The sequence below is a fragment of the Chiloscyllium plagiosum genome, chromosome 2, assembly GCF_004010195.1.
Source record: "Chiloscyllium plagiosum isolate BGI_BamShark_2017 chromosome 2, ASM401019v2, whole genome shotgun sequence".
Classification (NCBI taxonomy): Eukaryota; Metazoa; Chordata; class Chondrichthyes; order Orectolobiformes; family Hemiscylliidae; genus Chiloscyllium; species Chiloscyllium plagiosum.
In genome coordinates this window covers 145544329-145567202 of record NC_057711.1, presented here as the reverse complement: position 1 = coordinate 145567202, position 22874 = coordinate 145544329, and the positions used below count along the sequence as shown (strand labels likewise).

Sequence of the window (22874 nt, the reverse complement as noted above, 5' to 3'; positions counted from 1 at the left end):
CTCTCTCTCTCTCTCCTGCACTGTCCTCACCATGTGCTTCCTTTGTCTGCCCTTCTCCCTTTTAAAACTGCTGTTGTTTTGACTTTTTTTTCCCAAAGTTCCAAAACAATGCAACAGCATATAAAACAGTAATTGCTGCTCCTGGAATTCGAGGAAATCACCTCCAACACCTAAAAAGCCCGCACTTGGGCAATTTATATTTAAGCCTAATTGCAATTTCAAACTTAAGAAACATGATTTGCCAAGGAAATGCCTGACTCCAGGAGCAATTGTGATGAAGTACAGCACTGAAGGAGGCCATTTGGCCCATTGTGTCCATGGCGGTTGATAAACCATTGTCCAATTGCATTCCATCTTTCAGCTTTGAGCCATAGCTCTGTAGTTACCTCACTTTACGTGCACAGTTGTATTTTTAAATGCTGTGAATGTTTCTGCACACTCCTCCTCTTAGATAGTGAGCATCAGACTCCTACTGTGCCTTCAGTAGAGCATATTCCTCCTCTACTCCATTCAGTCCTTACACCAATGAACTTCACACCTACATCACTGTTATTGATCCCTCTGTTAAAAGAAAAAAAAACTCCTTCCTATCAGTTCATCTAGGTCACTGATAATTGTATACCACTTGATTATAACTCCCAATAGCCTCCACTATTCCCAATAGAAACAAATTTAGCCTGTTTATCCTCACAGCTAAAATTCTCCTGTTCTGGCAACATCATTGTAAATCTCTATATTCTGTCTAGTGCAGTCACTTCCTTTGAAATGAGATGAGCAACCCAGTGTGCAGCATTCCAGCTGGTTCAAAATGGTCTTTTACACAATCCCAGCATAATCTCACTGCTGTTATCTCTAACCCCAACCACCAAAGTAATATCTCTGTCTTCTTAATTCTTTAACTACCTGCCCTATTACCTTTCAGGGTTCTGAAAGCATATCCAAGTCTTTTCTTAATCACAATGAGGGATTCTGCCTCTGTCACTCTTTTTAAATTCATTTGTGGGATGTGGGCATTGTTGGCTGGCCAGCATTTATTGCTTGACCCTTGTTGCCCTTAAAAGGGTGGTGATGAGCTGCCCTCTTGAAATGTTGCAGTCCACCTGCTGTGGGTTGACCCACAGTGGCAAGAGGGAGGGAATTCCAGGATTTTGACCCAGCGACAGTGAAGGAATGGTGATATAATTTCACCATGGTCAGAATGGTGAGTGGCTTGGAAGGGAACTTGAAGGTGGTGATGTCCCCATGTTTCTGCGACTCTACTCTTTCCGTAATACTACCACTTATTGTGGAGCTATGTAGTTCCTTGCCTTGCTTGTCCTCCCCAAATTTCAAGTGTGGAGATGATAATCTATAATTATCATCAGATGTTGTTAAACATATTATAACATAATCTGGCCCCACATGTAACAAAACCCACATAATACACACTTCACTATGGCAGTGAACTCTGAGTATGGACTGAGGAGAAGAATAAGAGGCTATGGAATGCCTTGGGATGAGAAGTGTCTTTTAATAAGTGCAAGCCCCTTTGTTTCTAGCATTTCCTGGAGCTTTGTGGGGTGCACTTTGATGAGGTTTTTGTTCCAGTCCTAAAGAAAACGTGCGATGCTGAATTTGGCTCTAGATCCACAACTATCATAGTCAATTCTTAGCTCAGTCCTTTTGAGAACTGAACAGGCTAAATTTCTGTACAATTAATATTCTATTACATTAATGTTAATGATTAAACTAATAGTCACAAGAATGCAATAGGAGTAAGTAATTTTGAATTGTGTAGGCAAGACAATGGTGGCCCTTCTCTTTGAGCTGCTGCAGATCTTGTAATGGAGTTGGGTGGGGAATACCATCAAATTGATAGCATTGATGAAGGAATGTGATTATCTGTACAGATCAGCATGTTGTACAACTTGGAGAAGCATTCAATATTATTCTGTTATGATACTCCTTCTCAGGTTTTTTGCCATGCTAACAGACATAAGTACCTTGGTGAACTGTTGCAGTGCATCCTGTAAAATATACACATTACCTATTCTCCTGATTTACATATCTTCTATTTGCTGTTTTATCTTTGTCATCTTCCTCGTGATCTCTAATATATCTATCTATTCCTACCCATCTTATTTCATTACCACTTTGTAAACTGCTTTGTTCTAACAAATAAAGGTCTAACTTGCCCTTCTGATCAGGACCCCAATGAAAATGTTCTTTCTAAACACTGAGTAAATATCCTTCTTTGTAGCAGCGAAATTGACGTTTCGGGCAAAAGCTCTTCATCAGGAATTATATCTGCTATTACCAGTAGCAGACCAATCCAAAACATGCCTGTACTTCTTCTGGAATTTATCTCTGCACGTGCAGTATAATAGAAGAAAGGTTTACAAGTTCACGAAACGTCAATTTCGCTGCTACAAAGAAGGATATTTACTCAGCGTTTAGAAAGAGCATTTTCATTGGGGTCCTGATCAGAAGGGCAAGTTAGACCTTTATTTGTTAGAACAAAGCAGTTTACAAAGTGGTAATGAAATAAGATGGGTAGGAATAGATAGATATATTAGAGATCACGAGGAAGATGAACTTGTAAACCTCAAATCTTTCTTCTATTATACTGCACGTGCAGAGATAAATTCCAGTAGAAGTACAGACATGTTTTGGATTGGTCTGCTACTGGTAATAGCAGATATAATATAGCATTATATATGTCTTGAATGAACCTCTTTGCTGCCAGAGCTTTGACATGGTGAAAGACTTGGAGCTGTGCAAAGAAAGACACTTAAGAGAGAATTATAAGTAAAACTACTGAATTGCTTCTAGCCCACTTGGATGCCTTTGATACAGGGCCAACAGTTCAAGGCATTCTGTTTTATTTCACCCTAAATATGATAAGAATGTTGTAGAACACGATTGAGAGGTGTGAACAAGGAAATGACAGCTGTTAATGCAGAATACAAGCAGGTTGTATTAGAACTGTTTTTCTGCATCGAGAGAGAATTAATTACTGACAAGCCAGTGAAAGTGTGTGTCCAATACCACTGTTATGAATTTAACCAAGAACAATTATGAAGGCATGAGAGCAGAGTTGGCAAAAGTGAACTGGTAATTTAGCTAAAAGGACAGGTCAATAGAAATGAATTAACAACCATTAAAGGAGATATTCCAAAAAGCGTAGAATAGATCCATTCCAGTAAACAAGAAAAATTTATGAAGGATGGACACAACATCAAGGTACATTTAAGAAATTCAAATATAGTATCAAACATAAAAAACAACATATAATTGTAGAAAGATAGGTGGCAGGTCAGAAGATTGGGTAGTATATTTAAAACAGCAAAGAATTACTGCAAGTTTAATAAGGATGGAAAAATTAGAGTACGAGAGAAACTTAGCCAAAAATATTAAAAACAGGAAAAGTTTCTTCAAATATTTCAAAAAGAAAAGAGTTAACAGAGTAAGTGTTGGTCCTATGGAAGATGATGTGGGGAATTAGTAATAGGGGTTAAAGAGATGGCAGATGAATTGGACAGATACTTTGTGTCGGTCTTCACTGGAGAGAATACAAGTAGCATTCCACAAATAGTTGTGAATTGGGAGTTAAAGGTGAGGGAGGAGCTCAATAAAATTACAATTACCGGGAAAGTAATACTAAGTAGTACTATATTAGAGATCATGAGGAAGATGACAAAGATAAAACAGCAAATAGAAGATATGTAAATGGTGGGATTTGCAAGTTGACATGTCCCTGAGTCCTGATGATTTTATCTTAGCATCTTAAGAAGTAGCCAGTGAAATAGTTGTTGTGAATTTCCAGCACACACAGTACTTTGCTTTTATTTGAGAGAGTTGATGTGTTGGTTTGAATTTACTAAAACTCATTAAATTTGGGGAAGGTTCCTTTAGATGGTAAGACAGCTAATTTAACTCCTTTATTTAAAAAGGGAGTGAGACGAAATGGCAGAAAACTGCAGGCCAGTTAACTTGATATATGTCATAAGGAAAATGTTAGAAGCCATTATTAAATATTAAAATCGGGCAATTGGATACGTTCAAGGTAATCAGGCAGAGCCAACATGGCTTTGTTAAAGGAAACCATGTTTAACTAATTTATTGGAGTTTGTTGAAGATGTAACCTTTTTCTTTGGATTGGGAATCAATGGAAGTATTGTACATAGATTTCCATAAAGCATTTCATTAGATGCCACATCACAGTGCAGAAAATAAAAGTTTTTAGTATTGAGAGGTAACATATTGACATGGATAGAAGATCTGTTGACTGACAGAAGCCAAAAGTAGGAATAAATGGATCTTTTTCAGACTGGCAGAATGTGACAATAAAGGATATTCTGATTCTGATGAGTGGTGTGCCACAGGGGTCAGTGCTGGAGCCTCAACTCTTTAGAATTAAGACAACTGATTTGGATGAAGTCATCAAAGATATAATAGCTAAATTTGCTCATGACACAAAGATGGGAAGGAAAGTGAGTTGTATAGAGGACATAAGGAGTCTGCAAAGATCTATGGATAGGTTAAGTGAGTGGGCAAAGACCAGGCAAATGGAGTACAATGTGGGAAAATGTGAAATTGTCCATTTTTGGCAGAAAAAAGGAAAAAGAAGCACATTATTTTCAGAGCTCTGAGATGTAGAGAGATCTGGGTGTCCCAGTGCATACATTGCACAGAAGGTTACTATACAGGGAAAGTAAGTAATCAGGAAAGTTAATTGAATGTTTTATTGCAAGGAGAATTTTGATGCAGGAGTAAGGAGGTTATATTTATTATACAATGCATTGGTGTGACCACATCTGGAATACTGTGTACAGGACTGATCAACTTTCTTACAGAAGGACATTATTGCATTGGAAACAGTTCAGAGAAGGTTTACTAGATGAATACTTGTAATGAATGGATTGTTACATAAAGAAAGATGAGACAGGTTAGGCCTATATTCTCTGGAATTTAGAAGAGTCAGTGATGACTTAATTGAAACATGCAAGACTCTGACAGGAATTGACCGGGTGAAAGGATGTTTTCTCTTGTGGTAGATTCTAGAAGTAGGAGTCATAATTTAAAAATAAGGAGTTGCTCATTTAAAATAGAGACGAGGAAAGAAAGTTTTCTCTGAGGGCAAAGTGTCTTTGGAATTCTGTTCTTGAAAAGGCAGTGGAGGCAGAATCTTCAAATTATTTTAAAGCAGTGGTACTTAGATTCTTGATTGTCAAGGGGATTATCAGGGGTATTCAGAAATGTGGAGTTGAGGTTAAAATCACATCAGCTATGATTTTATTGAATGATTGAGCAGGCTCAAAGGGCAGGATAGCCTACTCTTGTTCCTTATTTGTATGAAGTATGTAGAGCAGTTCGCTTGTTTTAACCAGCAGCTTGCACATATTAAGAACTGTACTTACAGACGTGCCATCTTTCCAACATGCCTCACAATTACAGGATTTGCAGTCTAAAAGCTGGCCCCTGAAGTCCAGGCACAGATTCCTGTTTTTATTTATTGTGTATTTTTTCAAGTTAAAGTATTATTTCAGGTGAACTGACTCATTGAATCACTATTTACCAAGATTGGAGACTTTATGAAAATTAGAAACCCACTTCTTAAAATGTCTTTACATCTTTGCTTTGCAAATCACAATTTAGAACAATTATTCAATAAATTGTTTATAAATTCCTGATGTCAAAGGCTCGGTCTGTTACAACGTCAGCGATTTGACCAAGAGGTCTTTAAACTTGTCAGAAAAATCCTTCCAGATACATTAACCCTGTGGTGTTAGGCTAACTACAGTTGTTCCAGTGGACACTTCCACTCTTTAATGATTTGGTTTAGATTGGTATCAGTCATAGCTCAGGATTAGCACTTTCACCTTTTGAGTCAAATCTTCATGGGTATAAGACACAGTTCAGGCATTACTGCTCTTTTCTTTATTCATTTGTGGGGTGTGGGCATGGCTGGCTGGCCAGCATTTATTGCTTGTTCCCGGTTGCCCTTGGGAAGGTGGTAGTGAGCTGCCATCTTGAACCGCTGCAGTCCACCTGCTGTGGGTTGACCTTGGAATTCTTAGGGAGTGAATTCCAAGATATTGACCCAGTGACAATGAAGGTATAGCAATACATTTCCAAGTCAGAATGGTGAGTGGCTTGGAGAGGAACTTGAAGGTGGTTGTGTTCCCATGTTCTGCTGCTATAATCCAGACACTTCAGTGCAGTTACAGAGAGTATTGCATTATGGAATGAAGCATTAAAACAAGGCCCCTCTGCTTCTTCAGTTGGATGCAAAACATCCCATGTTCTTGCATACAGAAGAACTGGAACATTTCCCTGCTGTCCTGACCAATATTTATTTCTAAAATAGACAATCCTGTTGTCCAAAGATGTGCAAGGTGGGTGGATTGGCTCTGCTAAATTGCCCTTAGTATCTAGGGATGTGCAGGCTCGGTGCATTAGCCATGGGAAATGTGAGATTATAGGGATAGGGTAGAGAGGTGAATCTGGATGGATTTCTCTTTGGAGGGATGGTATGGACTCAATGGGCCAAACGGCTTACTTCCACACAGTAGGGAATCTATAATTATATGTTGTGATCTAACTGCTGTTGTGGGAAGTGATTGCCTGCAAATGACATGCTGTTTCAACATTACAAGAGTGTCCATACTTCAAAAGTACTTCTATGGCTGTAAAGTGTTTTGAGGACATTGAGGTTCTGAAAGGCGCTATAAAAATGTAAATTTGTTCTCTTTAGAGATTCAATTTCTCTTTTATATTCTATTGATGTGAGCATGACTGATCAATGCAAAATGACTCATTGTTTCAGTTTGCTTGAAATGGCACAAAGATGTAAATTACTGGAGAAACTCAGCAGATCTCAAAATACTAACTCCGTTTTCTCCCTGCGGATGCTGTCAGACCTGCTCCAGCGATTTCTTGTTTGTGTGTTTCAGATCTCCAGCTTCTGCACTCCTTTGGTTTATTTTAGTGTTTGAAATGGCACCCTGATATTGACTTGTTAATCGCCAGAACAATGACCAAGTGAGTAATTGGAAAAGGGTTGAAGCTGAGGGACAAAACAAATAACATTTAACATTTAAACTACTAAACTTAGAGCTGCTATTTACAATGGCAAACAGCCCATTTGATCTTTTTGTTGATGTTAACATGACAAAATTCTGCTGCCTGTAGCACAGTTTAAATTAAATCACAACAAAAGTGCTTATCTTCATTGGCATTGAGGCTATTTTAACAATTACAGGAAACATTGCCACAAGCTCTCACAGATCGATCTTGGGGAGACCTTCCCTGCTTTTTGAAATAGCATTATGGGATCATTTACAGCCACCTGAGAGCTAGTAATCTGCATACTGTTACTCTCTATGTTTTTGGTAATTACTGCTTTTCCGCACGAAGGCAACAAGCAGTTGATCTGAACAATGAATACCTGATTAAAAATCACACAACACCAGGTTATAGTCCAACAGGTTTATTTGGAAGCACTAGCTTTCGGAGCGTTGCTCCTTCATCAGATGGTTGTGTCTGAAGGAACAACGCTCCAAATGCTAGTGCTTTCAAATAAACCTGTTGGACTGTAAACCTGTTGGTGTTGTGTGATTTTTTAACTTTGTACACCCTAGTCAACACCAGCAGCTCCAAACAGTGAATATATTTATTTTGTTGCACTGCACCTGAATAAGTGTCAGGTTCATGCTCTGGAAATGAGCTAGAGTAAACATGCAATCAATATCCATCCAATGTGTTTTAAACAAAAAAAGCAAGAAATAATTTGCATTCATTTCACTTCCCATGCCATATGATATTCCAAGGTGCTAAGTGCCAGAATATTCCTGCTTTCTCTCGCCTTCCGTCTTGGGTAGAAAATGTTGTTTCGACCAAAGCTGAGCAAGTCCCCTCACTGTCCCTCTAGTCCACTTTTATTTGTGGCTTTTTATTAATCTGGGAATGGAACCAATTTCGGCTCCAAAAGGGGATTTACCCAAAGATAAAGAGGTCACAAAGATAAAGGCTGAGGTGTTAAATGGATAATTTGTATTAGTCTTTACAATGGAAGAATATGCTGTCCAGGTTGCGGTGAAAAATGTAATTCAGATACATGAAGTGTTTAAAGTTGGAGAGGAAGTGGTATTGGAGAGGAAGTTATCTGTACTTAAAATTGTTAAGGCATTGGGGTAGATGAGAGACCTCTAAGGATACAGGAGAAGTGAGAATGAAAATTGCAGAATACTTGCAATAATTTTCCAGCCTTCCTTAGACTCAGGTGGTACCAAAAGGATGCAAACTTAAGCCCAAAAACTAGAGTCAGTTTAAATTTGGTGGTGGGGAAGCTTCTCGAAATGATAGTTGGGACAAAAGCCATAATAACTTGGACAAATACAGGTTAATTAGGAAAAGCTAGCACAAAAGTTTTAAGAATAAATCATGTTCAACTAACTTACTGGAGTTTTTTGATTTAGGTAAGATAATTGATTGGGTTAATCCTGATGGACTTCAGGAGCAGCAATGTGAAATTCTGTGCTTTGCCCATGGACTCCATGCAATGGTGATTAGACAAGTGGGAGATGAGGGAACTGTTTGGTGTTTCAGAAGATATATTGGTCATTTATGTTTTCGGTAAAGCTGTTTACCAAATAGCTGGCTTCATTTGAGAGGTTCTCTGGTGAAACAACGTGTCTCTGTGGGATGGAAACTAATATTAGATTTATATTGTAGTCTGAGGTGCTGTGTGCACTGTTTACATTGTGGGTAGATTGCAAGGAAGTGAGCAACAGAAAAACAACTCTGTAACTCTTGCGTAGGGGCTTTGGGCCTAAAGTTATGAGTCAGCACTCCATTTCTGGTTGCAAATTCTCTGTGCATAGCTTGGGTCTTGAGAAGAGAGATAAGGCTAAAATGTTTGTAGATTTATTTGAGAATTGGACCAGTAAATGATTTCCAAATGAGTATTGTGGGACTATAGCAGTTGAAGGACGAGGCTGAGCACAATTACCTTCACCTTCTTGAATTCACAATGTATTCAAAACTAATGTGTTCTCAAAAATTGCTAATCTTCAAATAATATTCCAAAAGCAAATTTGACTAAAAAATAAATCCTATTTCAAAAAAAAAGTTAGTATTTGGCAAGCATTGCTATTCTTATTTTTATTGTTTCTGGAAGTGATTTCAGTCTTATTAAAACCATATTGTGGTTTATTTCATGGTACATCAAATATCCTGAAGGTATATCCAGGTTTTTTTTCATAGGATTGCAACTTTTAATTGAGTCACAAACCAAGAGTCAGAGTTCATTCATCTTGATTGGAAAAATAATGATATATGCATTTTGTGCCATCTTGGAAAAAAATTAACACAATAGAAAAGGTCAAGTTGAAAAGTGTCTGCCTGATACTTTTGCTATAAGAAGCATATCTTTGGAGCTACTGATCCAAGATGCTCATAAAATGCTTTAAATTGATGTGCACTAATGTTATTGACTCAACTGAGTTACCAGTTAACAGTTCTGAAACTTGCTCATGTTTTGAAATTTTATTTTATTACATCAGTAACATAATATCTAACATAGATTGGTACAGTTCATGTTATTTGTTCATTGATTCTGTTGTGTACAATGTGAAATGTGGAGTGCTATGTTTTCTCCTTCTGCATCCAAGTGGAAAATTGTTCATTATGCTTTTTATGACTGACATCTTTCAGTATGTTAAGAAGCAAACAACGAAGTTCTTTGAGCTTTTGTTTGCCTCACGCTGCCTTTTGCAGGTAAAGCACTTGCAGCCCAAACCATTGTATAAAGGCCAGCGTCTATTCCCTTTGACATGAGCAACATGTTGTATTCCATGGTTTTGTACTTTTTTTGTACTAACCAAGCTGGAAATTCAGAGCTGGACAAGTAGTTTTCCACTTTGGGATGTTGAACATAATCAGATCAGGTGCAACACCAAGGAGATGCTGTTTTGTAACAGTGTGCCAAAAAACAGCTTGACACTTCCATTTTGTTCATGTATTGCTTTGGACTGTCCAAGTGAGATCAGGCAACTTGTGAGTATTCGGTGAAAGCAGCAGATCTAAAGCTTCAAATGAAGTGGCAATGCTGTGTGTGAGTGAAGTTTTTATTGCTGCTTTGCCTCTAAGCAGTGTTGATGTTAAAAGAAATGATTTGTGAAATATAGCATTTTTCTAATCTATTGAATTTCAGTGCAATTCCTGGCCAAGTAAGTACTTTCAAAAAGTGGGCAATTTTGTAATGAAGGGAATGAGAAAGACAAACTGCAAAGCTAACATCCCATGGTCATGATGGCTGTAGCCAAGAGTTCTTTAAAAAAAATGATGGCGGTTAGACACAGAGGTTTGAATCTTTCGAAATCTACTGGATTCTGGAATGGTTCTAGTGGATTGGAAGGCCACAATTCAAGAAAGCATAGAAACTGAGAATATATGCCAGTGAATATGACATCAGTTATCAGAAGACAGCTTCAATCCATTATAAAGGAAATAATGACATGGCACCTAGAAAATCATATTATTAGGTAAAGTCAGAATGGTGTTTTGAATTACAAATTGTTTAACAAATTTTCTGAGAATATTTGAGGATTTAACAAGCAGGGTAATTAAGTGGGGAGATACATGGAATTGGCCTTTGAGAGGGGCAAGATTTCTAAGATATTCCTGAAACTACTTAGCCACATTTGGACTGCTGATAGCTAGGTAAGTCAGAGACACAATAGGTGGTAAGACTTTGGGGTTCAGACAATTTTGGGAGTATAGTGTTTGGGGAAGGGAAATCCTTACTCAGATTGATCTCTGGCACCACCTGAAGTTATTTTCTTGATTGTTCTTGTTCAACTTATTTTACTATAATTTGCTTTAGTGCCCAAGGCTTACAGAGGTGATAATTGGTGTGGGTTCTCTTGGCAGGCATCATCAACAGTAACTTATACAGTGCTTCTAACAAAGCAAAACATTTATAGGTGCTTTGCATGAGATGAAAGCAGATCTCAAGCCAAAAATTGAGATATGAGGGTGGATGTTTAAAGTTTGATAAAAGTGATGTGTTTTAAAGAAGCATCTTAAAAGAAGTGAGAGTGATTTAGGAAGGGAACTGTACAGTTTATAGTCTAGTTGGTTGATATCATGGCTGCCAGTGGTAGGATGAAGGAAATAGCGGATGTGTTTAGGAATCCAGAGGCTGCTTCAGGGACAGGATAATTAAGTGGGGAGATTCAGAGACAGTTGAGCAAAGTTGTGAGCAAATGTTCTAAACTTGATGCTTTGGAGTCTGAAACTCCAAGGCAAACATAGTAGAGTTGAGTGAGTAGGACTTGATGCAGGGTGGGATATCCGCTACAATGTTTAAGATGAACAGAATTTATGGAGATTGAAGAGGCTATAGAATAACATTGGAATATGCAAGTTTTTAAAAAATTCACTCATGAGCATCTTTGGGCTAGGCCAGCATTTATTTCCGATCCCTCATTCTCCAGGGGGCAATTAAGAGTCAACCACATTGCTGTGGGACTGGAGTCACATGTATGCCAGACCAGGTAAGAATGACAGATTTCTTTCCCTAAAGGACATTAGTGAACTAGAAGGGTTTTTCTGACAATCGGCATTGGCTTCATAGTCATCATAAGACCTTAATTCTAGATGTTTTTTGAATTCAAATTCTACCATCTGCCATAGCAGGATTTGAACCCTAAACTAGTCCCAGCTGCCTGTTCCTGGTCTATAATCCCTCCAAACCTTTCCTGTTCATGTACTTATCCAAATGTCTTTTAAACGTTGTCCCCAGAATGTAAGATGAATTTTAGATTAATAATCTAGTGATAATGCCACTAGGCAATTGCCTCGTCCAAGTCTGAAGATAACAAAGGTATGGATGTGAGTTTTGCCAGCGAGAGGGCTGAGATAGAGACAGAATTGGAATTATGCAGAATCTTCATGGAGAACATTGGAGTTTGTAGCAAAAGGTGTATCAGTCCTCATAGTGGTGAGCAACCATCTTTATTAGTCATTTACATTCTAAATCTTGGATAGAGGATTCTGAGAACCCTACAAATTTAGTCTGATTAGATTAGATTACTTACAGTGTGGAAACAGGCCATTCGGCTCAACAAGTCCACACCGACCCTCCGAAGAGCAACCCACCCAGACCCATTCCCCTACATTTACCCCTTCACCTAACACTACGGGCAATTTGGCATGGCCAATTCACCTGACTTGCACATCTTTGGACTGTGGGAGGAAACCGGAGCACCCAGAGGAAACCCATGCGGTCTAGTTCCAAGTGTGTCCCTCACGTAAACAGGCCAAGTATAAAGACTATAACAAAGGCCAAAGACACTGGCTTTTTATCTGCGGATTTATTGGAGGAAATTGCAGCTCATCCGAGACTGGCAGGTTAACAGCCTGGGCGGTGAAGGGGTTAAGGTGGATTGGATTTCATCAGTGGACCTCTGGCTGGAACTTTTACTGACCTGATTCAAAAGAAGTGGTTTGGTCAGAAAGCTGTAGGGAACCCACAATTTCTGGATTCACCAACATTTTGTGGAGTTTTAATGCTGCATTGTGGTCACAGATCAATTTCTACCTCGGAAGCCAGATGAGGCCTGCCTGCATATAACGCCATGTTGGTCATAGTGCTAATAGGAACAGGGCAATGTTGATCCTAGCATGGGATAAGGAAGGTGGGATCACTTATAGGCTGCCGATCGCAATGTGGGGGGTCTGGACTTGGGGAGAATCATCCAATTTCTTTATCTCACTACGTGACCAAAGCTTCTTTTGCCTGATAACATCGTAGGGTATCTCCATGGTCTTAATCTTTTCCTAACGAAAACTCTCAAACTGAACACAATATTGTAATTAATGTAAACATGATTTTTATAGATTTGGTATTACCACTTTGCTTTACTGTACCACCACTTACAAAAGCTAGGATCACATTTCTTATTTATATTACTCTATAAATTCATCCTTCCAGTTTTAAGTATTTACGGATCTGAACTGCTAAAATTTCTGTTTTGTATCTTTGAAGTTTTATCACCAATTCATTGGCTCCTGTCCCTAATTCAGCGTTAAATCTCTCTGACCTCAGCCCCATGTCATCATCTGTCTGTATCCTCCAGAAAACAGTGTGTGTACACTTATACACACATTTCCACTCTCTGGGACACTTGAAAGTGCCTCACACTCATTGAGTCATAGAGCCATACAGACCATTGGGTTCAATCAATCCATGTTGACCATAGTCCCAAACTAAACTAGTCCCAGCTGGTCTATAATCCCTCCAAACCTTTCCTGTTCATGTACTTATCCAAATGTCTTTTAAATGTTGTAACTGTACCCGCACCCACCATTTTCTCTGGAAATTCATGCCGGACATGAACCACCCTGTGTGTAACATAAAATTTGCCTCTCATATCTTTTTAAAATTTTTCTCCTCTCACCTTAGAAATATGCCCCCTGGTCTTGAAATTCTCACCTTAGGGAAAAGATACATACCATTCATCTTGTCTGTACTCGTCATACTTTCATAAACCTCTATAAGGTCACTTATTAACCTCCAATGCTGCAGTGAAAAAGGTCCCAGCCTATACTGCCTCTATTTATAACACAAACCCTCCATTCCCAGTAACATGATGGTAAATCTCTTCTGAATCCTCTCCAGCTTAATAATATACTTCCTATAGCTGGGCGACCAGAACTGGATGCAGTATTCCAGAAGATGCCTCACCAATGCCCTGTACAACCTCAACATGACTTGCTGACTCCTACACTGAAAGGACTGAGCAATGAAGGCTACAGTATGTTATTATTTCAGATCTTGGTTTATAATATTGAGGTCTTGGCTTTCAGTCTATCAGGGTGACTTGCTTTAGTTTTTAAGGGTTAGAAACTTATTTTTTAATCTGTCGATCAAAACAGCATTCCTAAGAATTCACGTGACTTAAGCTAAATGAGCTAATTGCTGAAGTGTTTACTGAGTTGAGCTTTAAAGTTCAGCAGGAGCCAGAGGTAGATTCAGTTCAGAAGAGGAAACCCGTACCAGCAGATGTGCTGTTTAGCAAATTTAAATAAAGCAAAGTAAAAGAAAATTCAGTGTACGATGTGTCTGTGAGTCTTGGTGAAGAATGTGGAGAATGTGGAGAATCACAACATGCAGCATGTTCATCAGACGATGAAATGAAACACTTGAGATCTTGGCAGTTGTTTAAGAAATTAAAGAATGGAGTGATACTTTACTGGGGTTAATTGTTGTCATAGATATTACTGCGAAAAACAATTGAATCTTTTTTTTCCACTGTATACGTAAGATCTTTCCAAATTAACCTGTGTTTTATTTCTTTGTGCAATAGTTTTATGTTCCTTGATTAAAAATACATTGGTAGCCTCTTGTGAATATGATCAGAGAGTGACCATCACAGTAACCAAATTGGAAAAATAAAACTTTGGTAGTTTGTCAAACTAGACTTCATGCTGGGATATGACTTTTCCAGTGTTACCATTAGTTGAAGTCATAACAGTTGCCCATATTGATGTTAAGATGGTGTATATCTATAGAAAGTTGCAATTTTCACAACATTAAGAGTAGGCATTGTTGTAGAGAAAATATAGAGAATCACCAGGAGACGCAGAGAGTTCCTCAAGAAGTAGGTCTTTTATTTGCAAACAAAAAACTGTGACACTGAGAAAGCAGATTCTTGAATGCCCACGAACCTCAGGGTCCGTGGATTTTTATATTTTTTTTATCATGTTTCTGTTAGCTTATCAACATATCCAACTATATTAATCAAAGTACCTCACTCTAGCTACACAATAAACCAGAGATGTTAGTTCCTATTATCTCTTTAGTTGTACATTCTACTTAATGTTATTCTAATGTCACGGTTAGATATTTATTGCTAACTCTGCTACAGTGATCTTCCATTCCAGACTAACCTGTCATGATAGATATTTAGCTATTCCATCTATTACAATAGTCTCCTGTCTTAAGCTGATTCTACTAATTATTAATTTGATATTTTAATGCCATGTCCCAAATATTTATGGCCCCAATTCTGTCATAATAACACTTAACAGAGAAACGTGCTTTATTGCTTGTGCTATCTCATCTCGCCATAGTGAACTTTCAGTCTTAACCTTACTCTGATAAGTGGTGTAAGAACATTCTACAATTCTTATCCCATCCTGCCTTCTCTTGGCCACAGGTTGCCAGTGGTCTTCATGCTTTAACCCTTCCCATGCTTTCATATTCTTAATTTTCCATAACATTTCCAAATTATGCTTTGCTCCAAACAGAGTAATATGCTTAAACCACCACATGATTTCTGTTATGTTGCAATTTTGCTATCCATGCTATTGTATTCCGTTAACAACATGAGCTTTATTTTTATTCATATATCTGATTGAAGTCCATCTTTCCTTCTTCTCACTTTTCCTTTGGATTACCACTGCATCTCTCCCCAGTCAGAAAATGAACTATTCTGCAGCTGGTTTGACTTTATTAGGAAAATGTCGTGTGCTATCATGATGCCTCCAGAAGCAAGGATGACATGAAAATGGTAGATTTCTGATTGGCCTTCTGTCTTATAGACGTTGTGGAGGGGAGCAAAAGCTGTGCATCACTTGAATTTCTTAATATTGCTTATATCATATCATAATGGCATTTATGTAGAGAAATAAAATGCCCTGATTGGTTTTAGATTAGTTTCCCTACAGTAGGGAAACAGGCAATTTGGCCCAACAAGTCCACACTGACCCTCTGAAGAGTAACCCACCCAGACCCTTTCCCCCCTCCTATATTCCCCCCGACTAATGCACCTAACACTGTGGGCAATTTAGCATGACCAATTCACCTGACTTGCACATCTTTGGATTGTGGGAGGAAAACGGAGCACCCGGAGGAAACACACGCAGACACGGGGAGAATGTGCAAACTCCACACAGTCACGCAAGGTGGGAATCGAGCCCGTGTCCCTGGCGCTGTGAGGCAGCAGTGCTAACTACTGTGCCACCGTGCTGCCCGAAATGGTCAACATCGCTAGACCACATTTGAAATTTGCTTCATTATTTTGCAGTCACTTTTTTTCTTAAAACCAGGAAACTGCTACACCATCTATTTATATCCTTTAAATTGATACTGGCAATTTGTTTTAGTTTTGCAATCTAATGTGACTTTAATTGTTTGTTACGCATAAATTTTCAATCTTAATATGTGCAATATTTTGGATTGGACTTTCATGTCTTGTAAAAGTTAATAATTGGTGTAGGTTGAACAAAAAATGAGTCTGCAGGATCAAGATTTTTGGCAAGTTTGTGTGGGCCACTGTTACAAAGTTGGAAAGAAGTTCAAATTTATGACCCGTCCTTGCACAGCGGTAGGGGAAAAAATAAATGTTATTCTTGCCCTTTATTTTCATTGGTTTATGTGGGTTTTGAAAGGCTACTGAAGACCTACCTTTGTTGACAGTTCATGAACATTGGGGGCAGCCTGCTGAGAAGGTTGAAATATTCTGCCAGTTAAAAATTAAATAGTTTGATGGCTTCAAGTGACTTTATTACATGCTGTATTATATGTTAGATGTGTTTTACTGCAGCTTTGAAGGCAAGTCGATCATGACATTGATCAGTACGAATTAGTGTTAAGTATCATTCCTATTGGGAAAAGTGATGCTACACTTTCAAAACTGAGGAAGAGTGTTTTGAAACTCTGCTGTCCTAATCTTTAGTGTGTTAGATAACCACAGTTTTTCCAGTTTGAGACAAAGATCGGTTTGTAGCTTTCACCTTAGAAGGAAAAGAATTTCTGCTACTGGATTGTTTTAATTGACACGATTTTTGGAGTGGTTAGAAAAAAATTGGAAAGAAAATGTAGTTTTTTTTTCATATGGTTCCCTGGACTGGACCTGTTTTTGTAATGGCTTGTTTTGACACCTGAGACAATTATCAATGACTGACTGAGTTTCAAAAGGCATGGAGTCACATCACAGCTGGGGCTCATGCTTATAGTTCCAGTTTCAAGAGGTTATTAAAGGATATTTTTCTTTGTGGTTTCTAAATAGGTTAATGTTCTAACAACTGAAAGACCACTTGTGAGGATTTATCTTTTTTAATTGAGTCAGGATTTTTTTTATATGAATGATTGATTGTTGTTTCACTGACAACTCTTTTAGGTTCTTAGAGGTATAACTTGTTAAGTGTCCAAATCAAAGGATCTCCATTGTTATCCTGTAAGTGACCGCACAGAATATGTAAAGGTATGATGGGCAATGGGGTTATGAGGTCACATGAACACGAGGGAGTATAGATGGCCATGATAATATCAGGGGAATGTCTCATCAGGGAAATATACGTTGGTTTATGGTGTGCAGTATTGCCAGTAATAAGTTTAACTTTGATAATGTATATAATTTCCCTTTCTCAAAGTCCGTACATTGTTTCTTATCTTTTGTAACTCATTTTACTTACAGTAAGAAGGCCTATTCTCATGCTTATCTTTGATAACAGATTTGTAACTTTGCTGTTACTAGGTGTTAATAAAGGGACACATGAAGTTGCCAGTTGTTGAATATAGAGACGTTTATTTACTGACTTTTCAATCTGCGTTCTTCGTTGTCAACTGAAGTGCAATAGTCTTGACAAATTCAAACTTTTCTTAACCAATTCAAAATTAAAGTTTGTGAAGCAATGTCAGTTGTAACAGTGATTCATGCAGTTAGCCTTTTTATCTTTTTCTCTTCCTCACTCAAAAACTATTACATTTTAAGGATGGTGAGAGATTTAGCATTTTCTCTGTGATGTAATCTGTAAACTGCAGCAAGCTATAGACTAGATTCAAAATTAAAACTGTCATTTAATAAGTTCAGATGATACTAACACTTTTTTCCCTCAACTGATAAATTGTGAATTAAAATCTTCATGTTATCACTTTCATTAACTTAGTCAACCACTAGAGGGACATCATTGTACTTTTCTTGTTTTACAGGACCAATTTGAAGATGCCTACGAAAACATCCCAGTGTAAGTACATTGTTAGGGTGCTTTTAAGTTTTGTTAAGACTTTGCATACTTTCACTTCTGTTTATATGCATGGTTATTTGAAAGCTACATCAGCACATTCAGGTTATTTTCTACGTTAAATTCATATCATTAACCACTGTTGCAATGTAGAAAATGCAGGAACAAATATCTGGCAGCTATTCCTGCAAAAAGAAATCACACTGGGGAGATGAAGCGGATTGTGACTGTTGAAGGATAGATGTTGTCCTAGGAACTATAGAACGCTTCCCTGCATTCTTTTTGTATGCCATGTCTCATCAGGAGGACAGTACTGCCTGTCACAAGTTCAGCAGTCCTTCATTCCGCCCGTTGCATTTGCTTGTGAAGATGAGAGATTAGCTTCACCTAAAACTGAACTTTTAGACGTCAAAAACCAAATAGCTGACTGATAATCCCTTACTGTAGTGATAGGTTTCTAATATTAGTGGTTTGGATCACTGGAATGTTCAGCCTGTGAACTTGTTTTAGATATCAAGTGTTTGGTTTAGAGTTACATTTGTACATCTCCTCCCGTATTACAGTGAGGAAATGAGAAAAAACTTGCAGTTCTGTAGCAACGCTAGCATAATAAAGTGTTCCAAGGCACTTCACAGTGGTATTTATCAAGCAATATATGACAATGAGCCAATAGGGAAATATGGGAACACATAACTGAAGACATTCAAAGAGGTAGGTGTTGAGGAATGTCTTGAAGGAGGAAAGTGAGATAAGATTGGAAAGTTTTAAGGAGGAAATTCTGACTATATTTTCCCATTTATTGTTGCATTTTGACTTAACATATATTAGTTAAAATATATATGTTTACATATACAATGGAAGATATATATATAGAGCCAAAACCATTTTTACATATGGTTGTTGTTTACTGTGCACTGCCAGTAGCTTAAGGGGTGCAATCTAGTCTGGATGCCTTCATAGACCATTCAGGTAAACTGCAGGTTGGATTGGACAGGGAGCCTTTCCTGGCTTCGCAGAGTAGTTCAAATTTGTTTTTAATAATAATTACTTGTAGTTAACAGCCACACTTGCTGCTGAAAAATCCTAAGTGGCACAATCCCATAATGTCCTGACATCCATCAAGAACAAACTTTGTATAGATCTTCAACAGGAGAACCAGGCTCTCTATTTAGTCTTTAGGGTTATTAGTCACTTATGCAGTATACAAACTTGTTGGACTTTGTGACAATTTTATGCTTGAAGAGATGGGCATAACACATCAAGTGCCGAAATGTTGGGTTCCTAACCAAAAACTTACAATCCAGCTGCACTTGCCTCTAATGGGCGATTTAATCTGGAGGGTGGATGCTGGCAAGATTGAGCTTAACCCAAAGATTAGTAAAAATGACTGTTCAGTTCCTGCTGTGTCTAGAGATGAGGTTGTTTCAGACGGCTGGAGTGAACTGCCTGGGAAATAGTGGAAGTGTTTTGTTCTATTTCTGCCAACTGTTCTGGCCCAGTTGGGGGGGAACTGATTTCTTTCCATATCCCACTCCTCAGCTGGGCACAACAAAGTTTAAACTTGAAAAAGGTAGTATTTTCCATATATGTTTGCTGTTGGCGATCACTTTCAAATGAGTATGATTGTCCACTGAGGAAATTCCATGTCACTGGCCAAGGTTTCTGTGGGTCCTTGTCTGGCTAATAAGTCTGAGTCTAGAGCCATATCTCCGACCACACATTTAGCAGGTGTTTCTGGGAGGTGGAGTTGATTCTTGGCCTTGAGATCAAAGATATTCCTTTCTCTGCTTCCTTTTCTGTACTTTCTCTTGCTGAATGGAGTTCTCAGAGAATTAGAACATAGAACATAGAAAAGTACAGCACAGAACAGACCCTTAGGCCCACGATGTTGTGACGAGACTTAATCCTAATGTAAGATATAGTAACTTAACCTACGCACCCCTCAACTCACTGCTATCCATGTGCATGTCCAGCAGTTGCTTAAATGTCCCCAATAACTTTGCTTCCACCACCACCACAGCTGGCAACGCATTCCATGCATTCACAACTCGCTGTGTAAAGAATTGTGTCCCTTCATACAGGAGCTTCCTTCAAGTTGTTTTTTGCTGAACGAGGCCCTCCCACATATTGACAAATGTGTTGCATTTCATGAGGGAAGCCTTCAGGGAGTCTTTTAAATTCTTCATGCAGTCATAAAGTTACACAGCACGGAAATAGGTTGATGAAACATTTCTGATGAAGGGCATATGCCTGAAATGTCGACTCTCCTGCTCCACAGATGCTGCCTGACCTGCTGTGCTTTTCTAGTGCCACACCTTTTGACTCAAAGTACATGGCCAGCCCAGTGGAGTTGCTTTTGGATGGTCATGGCCTCAATGCTACTGCTATTGGTTGCTTAAAGGATGCTGACATTAGTACACCTGTCCTCCTAACTGATTTGGAGAATCCATCTCAAACACCATTGATGGTACTATTCCAGGGCCGTGAAGTGGGAATCATACATAGCCCAAGTTTCAGAACCGTACAGAAGAGTTGGAAAGATAAACAGAGTTGTTATCTCTGGTTTGATACCCGTGCCACATGCTAGTGAAGCGAGGAATAGGGAGAGAGCAGAGCTGAACACGTGGCTGCAGGGATGGTGCAGGAGGGTGGATTTTGGGTTCTTGGATAACTGGAGCTCATTCTGGGGAAGATGGGACCTCTACAAACAGGATGGCCTTCAGCTGAACCAGAGGGGTACCAATATCCTGGCGTGGAAATTTGCTAATGCTCTTTGAGGGGAGGGGGGAGATGCGGTTTAAACTAATGCAGCAGGGGAATGGGAACCTAAATTGTAGTTATAGTTTACAGGAGGTTGAGGGTATTGAGGTCAGGGATAGGTTTACAAGGTTGCAAGAGGGCACAGGCAATCAGGACGTTGGTTTGAAATGTGTGTACTTCAGTGCCAGGAGCATCTGGAATAAGGTGGGATTACTTGCAGAATGGGTTGGTACCTGGGATTTGTTGTGGCCATTTCAGAGACATGGCTAGAGGAGGGACAGGAATGGTTGTTGCAGATTCTGGGATTTAGATATTTCAGCAAGAACAGAGAAGATGGTAGAAGAGGTGGGGGTGTGGCATTGTTAATCAAAGGTAGTATTACAGCAGCTGAGATAAGGTTTGAGGACTCATCCACTGAGGTACTTTGGGCTGAGGTTAGAAACTGGAAAGGAGAGGTCACCCTGTTGAGAGTTTTCTATTGGCCTCCAGATTTTTCCAGGGATGTAGAGTAAAGGGTAACAAAGATGATTCTCGATAGGAGCAAGAGTAATAGGATAGTTGTTATGGGGGACTTTAACTGCCCCAACATTGACTGGGATTATTATAGTTCAAGTAGTTTAGGTGAGTCAGTTTTTGTTCGATGTGTGCAGGAGGGTATTCTGACACAGTACGTAGACAGGCCAACAGGGGCAGTGCCATATTGGATTTGGTACCAGGGAATGAACCCGGCCAGGTGTTAGAGGTAGGTGAGCACTTATCGATAGTGACCATAATTTGGTTATGTTTACAATTGCAATGGGCAGGGATAGGTATGGACTGTAGGGAAAGATGGGGGAGAGGCAATTATGATGCGATTAGGCAAGATTTAGGATGCATAGGATGGGGAAGGAAACTGCAGGGGATGGACACACTTGAAATGTGGACCTTATTCAAGGAACAGCTACTTGTCGGTCCTTGATAAGTATATACCTATCAGACAGGGAGGTAGTTGTCAAGAGAGGGAGTCATGGTTTACTAAAGAAGTTGAAGCTCTTATCAAGAGGAAGAGGAAAGCTTATGTGAGGATGAGGCGTGAAGGCTAAATTCGTGGGATTGAGACTTAGAAGTTAGCCAGAAAAGATCTAAGTTGCTGGCAGATAGGATCAAGGAGAACCATAATGCCTTCTATAGGTGTATCAGGAATAAAAGAATGATTAGACTAAGATTAGGGTCAATCAAAGATAGTAGTGGAAAGTTGTGTGTGGAATCTGAGGACATAGGGGAAGCGCTTAATGACTACTTTTCATCAGTATTCACATTGGAAAAGGGCAATGTTAGTGAGAATATGGAGATACAAGTTCCAAGATTAGATGTGATTGAGATTGACAAAGAGGAGGGTTTAGTAATTTTGGAAGATCTGAAAATCGATAAGACCCCAGGGTCGGATGGGATTTATTCTTGGATTCTCTGGGAAACTAGGGAGGGGATTGCAGAGCGTTTGGCTTTGATCTTTATGACATCATTGTCAATAGGAGTAGTGCCAGAAGACTGGAGGATAGCAAATGTTGTTCCCTTGTTTAAGAAGGGGAGTCGGGACAACCCTAGTAATTGTAGGCCAGTGAGCCTTACTTTGCTTGTGGATAAGGTGTTGGAAAAGGTTATAAGAGATAGAATTTATTATCATCTGGAAAGGAATAATTTAATAGGGATAGTCAGCACAGTTTGATGAAGGGTAAGTCGTGCCTCACTAACCCTATTGAGTTCTTCGAGAAGGTGACAAAACAGATGGATGAGAGATAAGGTGGTTGATGTGGTGTATATGGACTTCGGTAAGGCATTTGATAAGGTTTCACATGGTAGGCTATTGCACAAAAGAAGAGGTTTTGGGAATGAAGGTGATTTAGCAGTTTGGATTGGAAATTAGCTAGCTGAAAGAAGACAGAGGGTGGTGGTTGATGGGAAATGTTCATCCTGGAGCTCAGTTACCAGTGGTGAGCTGCAAGGATCGGTTTTGGGGCAACACTCTTCCCCACCAATACTCTTCCCCCCACATTCTTCCCCTCCCCACACTCTTTCTCCCCCACACTCTTCCTCCCCCCACACTTTCTCCCCACGCTCTT

At 39.0% G+C, this 22874-nt stretch overlaps 1 protein-coding gene across 4 annotated transcripts in view; it reads left to right on the top strand.

The window, feature by feature from the left end:
• The window catches only part of LOC122564973 (tetratricopeptide repeat protein 39B), a 102572-nt gene that overhangs the window by 12002 nt on the left and 67696 nt on the right, over positions 1–22874 (top strand). For all 4 annotated transcript variants that reach the window (XM_043720582.1, XM_043720574.1, XM_043720557.1 and 1 more), the window contains exon 2: positions 17984–18018. In XM_043720582.1, the coding sequence (XP_043576517.1) occupies positions 17984–18018 (35 nt within the window). The remainder of the gene's footprint in view (positions 1–17983; positions 18019–22874) is intronic.